General features: G+C 38.1%; 1 protein-coding gene across 1 annotated transcript in view; it reads left to right on the forward strand.

Moving 5' to 3' along the window:
• Nucleotides 1-2,080, forward strand: part of LOC101860119 (putative ferric-chelate reductase 1 homolog) — a gene marked incomplete in the record, with an annotated part of 28,193 nt that overhangs the window by 9,902 nt on the left and 16,211 nt on the right. Inside the window, 1 exon segment of the mRNA XM_013087131.2 lies at nt 1,358-1,485. Within this exon segment, the coding sequence (XP_012942585.1) occupies nt 1,358-1,485 (128 nt within the window).

Consider the following 2,080-nt stretch of genomic DNA (forward strand, 5'->3'; position numbering starts at 1 on the left):
TAAATATTCGAAATATTAGTTGAATTGTCGTTTGCTCCAGTGAGTCACACACTATGGGCAACCTTCTAGATCTCATCGCCATATGAAAAACTTCTTTTCTGTTTTGCTTTTTAAAAATTTTTAAATTATTATTACTATTATTATATCAGATAGTTCAACAACCAAAAAAGAAAGCAGTTTCTGACTTGGGGCCATAGGTTAATATTAGTATTAGTCTATACTATGGCAATGTGTACTTCTCAAATAAAACATCTAATTTTTATACAATTAAGCCATGTACGAGAATTTATTATAGTCCAGATTTTCTTATTTCACATTACATTAATTGTCTCAAATGTACACTTTTGCTCCCTTTTTTACTTCTCTAGAAATTGTAGAGGTATGACGTTTCGCTATCGCATGCAAGAGACCTGAGTTTGATTCCTGAGTGGGGAAAATTAGTATCGAGTATCTCGGTCTTCCTGATGGGATGTTCTATCCCTCTCAGTCTGGGTTAGCCCTGACAGACAGGCCCGCCTCCTAAATGTGAGGCAGCGTGGTGGAATCAGGCTCTCGTCAAAATAATCAAAGTGAAGAAACTTTCATTTTTCTGCAGGTTTGTGATTTTTATCAATTTTTTATTTTTTGGCTCAACACCTTTCAATCCCATTAACGAACTCATTTCTGAGGGGATTTGTCTTGAAAACGTTGATTAAAAGCACAAAAAATGTAAATTTTCAGTTACCACGGACTCTTAAACTAAGGAAATTATCAATCTTTGGCGGCAATTTTTTCACTAATTTTACCTCTGAAAACAGGTGACCCCACCTCCTTCATTCGCAAATATCTCGACTTGTAATCAAGATAAATGGATATTTTTTTCATTGACATAAAGACAAATGAAGAAGCTTTAGGATGACACCAATAACTCAACATGCCCATAAATTGACGAGAGTCTGATTCCACCACGCTGCCTCACAATGATCTAAAGAGTGTCGATGAGGGCATTGTTGTTGTTGTTGTTTTCAAATCTCTTTAGCTGTGAGCATTTCGCTCTTGGCAGAGCAGGCTTTGTAAGTCTGTAGGTGTGTGTAGGAGCCTGCGTCGAAGAACTGCCAGGTTTGGGCAGTGAAGGAGAAGATGTTGAACGGTCCCCTCGTGGTAGTCGCAGTGTCTGCAATGGGGTTCCCATTCGGGTTAATTCTGTTTATGTGCTTGTTGGTGTGTAAGTGTCCTGTGCGAGCTCTGAAGATTAGGGGGCATAAAAACACCACATAAAAATTAAAATTAACAATAAATCAAACAGCACCAATAGCAGCAATAACCCCATTAACTTTCCCACAATACACCACCTCCCAACCTCCCCACTTCCCCTCAGGCTATACCTCTTCAGACCAACATAACAGACATTGACCTCAGCAGCTGTGGAGAGAGCAAAGGATGTTTCCTCTACCCTCGGCACTGCTCAGACACAGACTGCCTTGCCGCAGTCACCTATGAGTACAGGTGAGGGATCCTAAAAGGCATAAAATGTACAGGTAACAAAAAGAACCCAACAAAAAATACAGGTAAGAAAAAGAACAACAACAAAAATATACAGGTAATAAAAAGAAACGAAAAATGTACAAATAACAAAAAGAACTAAACAAAAGCACGGGTAATAACCATAACAGAACAATGTACAGATAACAAAAAGAACAAAAGACAAAACAGAACACGCAATAAAAAGAACAGAAAAAAGTATAGGCTTAAAAAAGAACAGAAAAGTACAGTAACGAAACAAAAACATGTGCAGGTAATGAAAAGAACAGAAAATAGTACACGTAAGGGGAAACACACAAACAGAAAAGTGAAAGGAATAAAAGAACCCAAAAAATACATCTAATGAAAAGAACAGAAAAAAAGTTTTAGTCAAGGAAAAGTACAGAAAAAGGGCACATATACAAAACACACCCACACAAGCAGTCACGTATTTAACTGGCTCTAAAGAAGAATAAGAGCTATTTTAGTGCGCGCACGTGTGTGTGTGTGCGTGTGTGCGTGTGTGTATGTGTGTGTGTGTGTATGTGTGTGTCTGTGTGTGTGTGTGTGTGTGTGTGTG

The sequence above is a fragment of the Aplysia californica genome, unplaced genomic scaffold, assembly GCF_000002075.1.
Source record: "Aplysia californica isolate F4 #8 unplaced genomic scaffold, AplCal3.0 scaffold00548, whole genome shotgun sequence".
Classification (NCBI taxonomy): Eukaryota; Metazoa; Mollusca; class Gastropoda; order Aplysiida; family Aplysiidae; genus Aplysia; species Aplysia californica.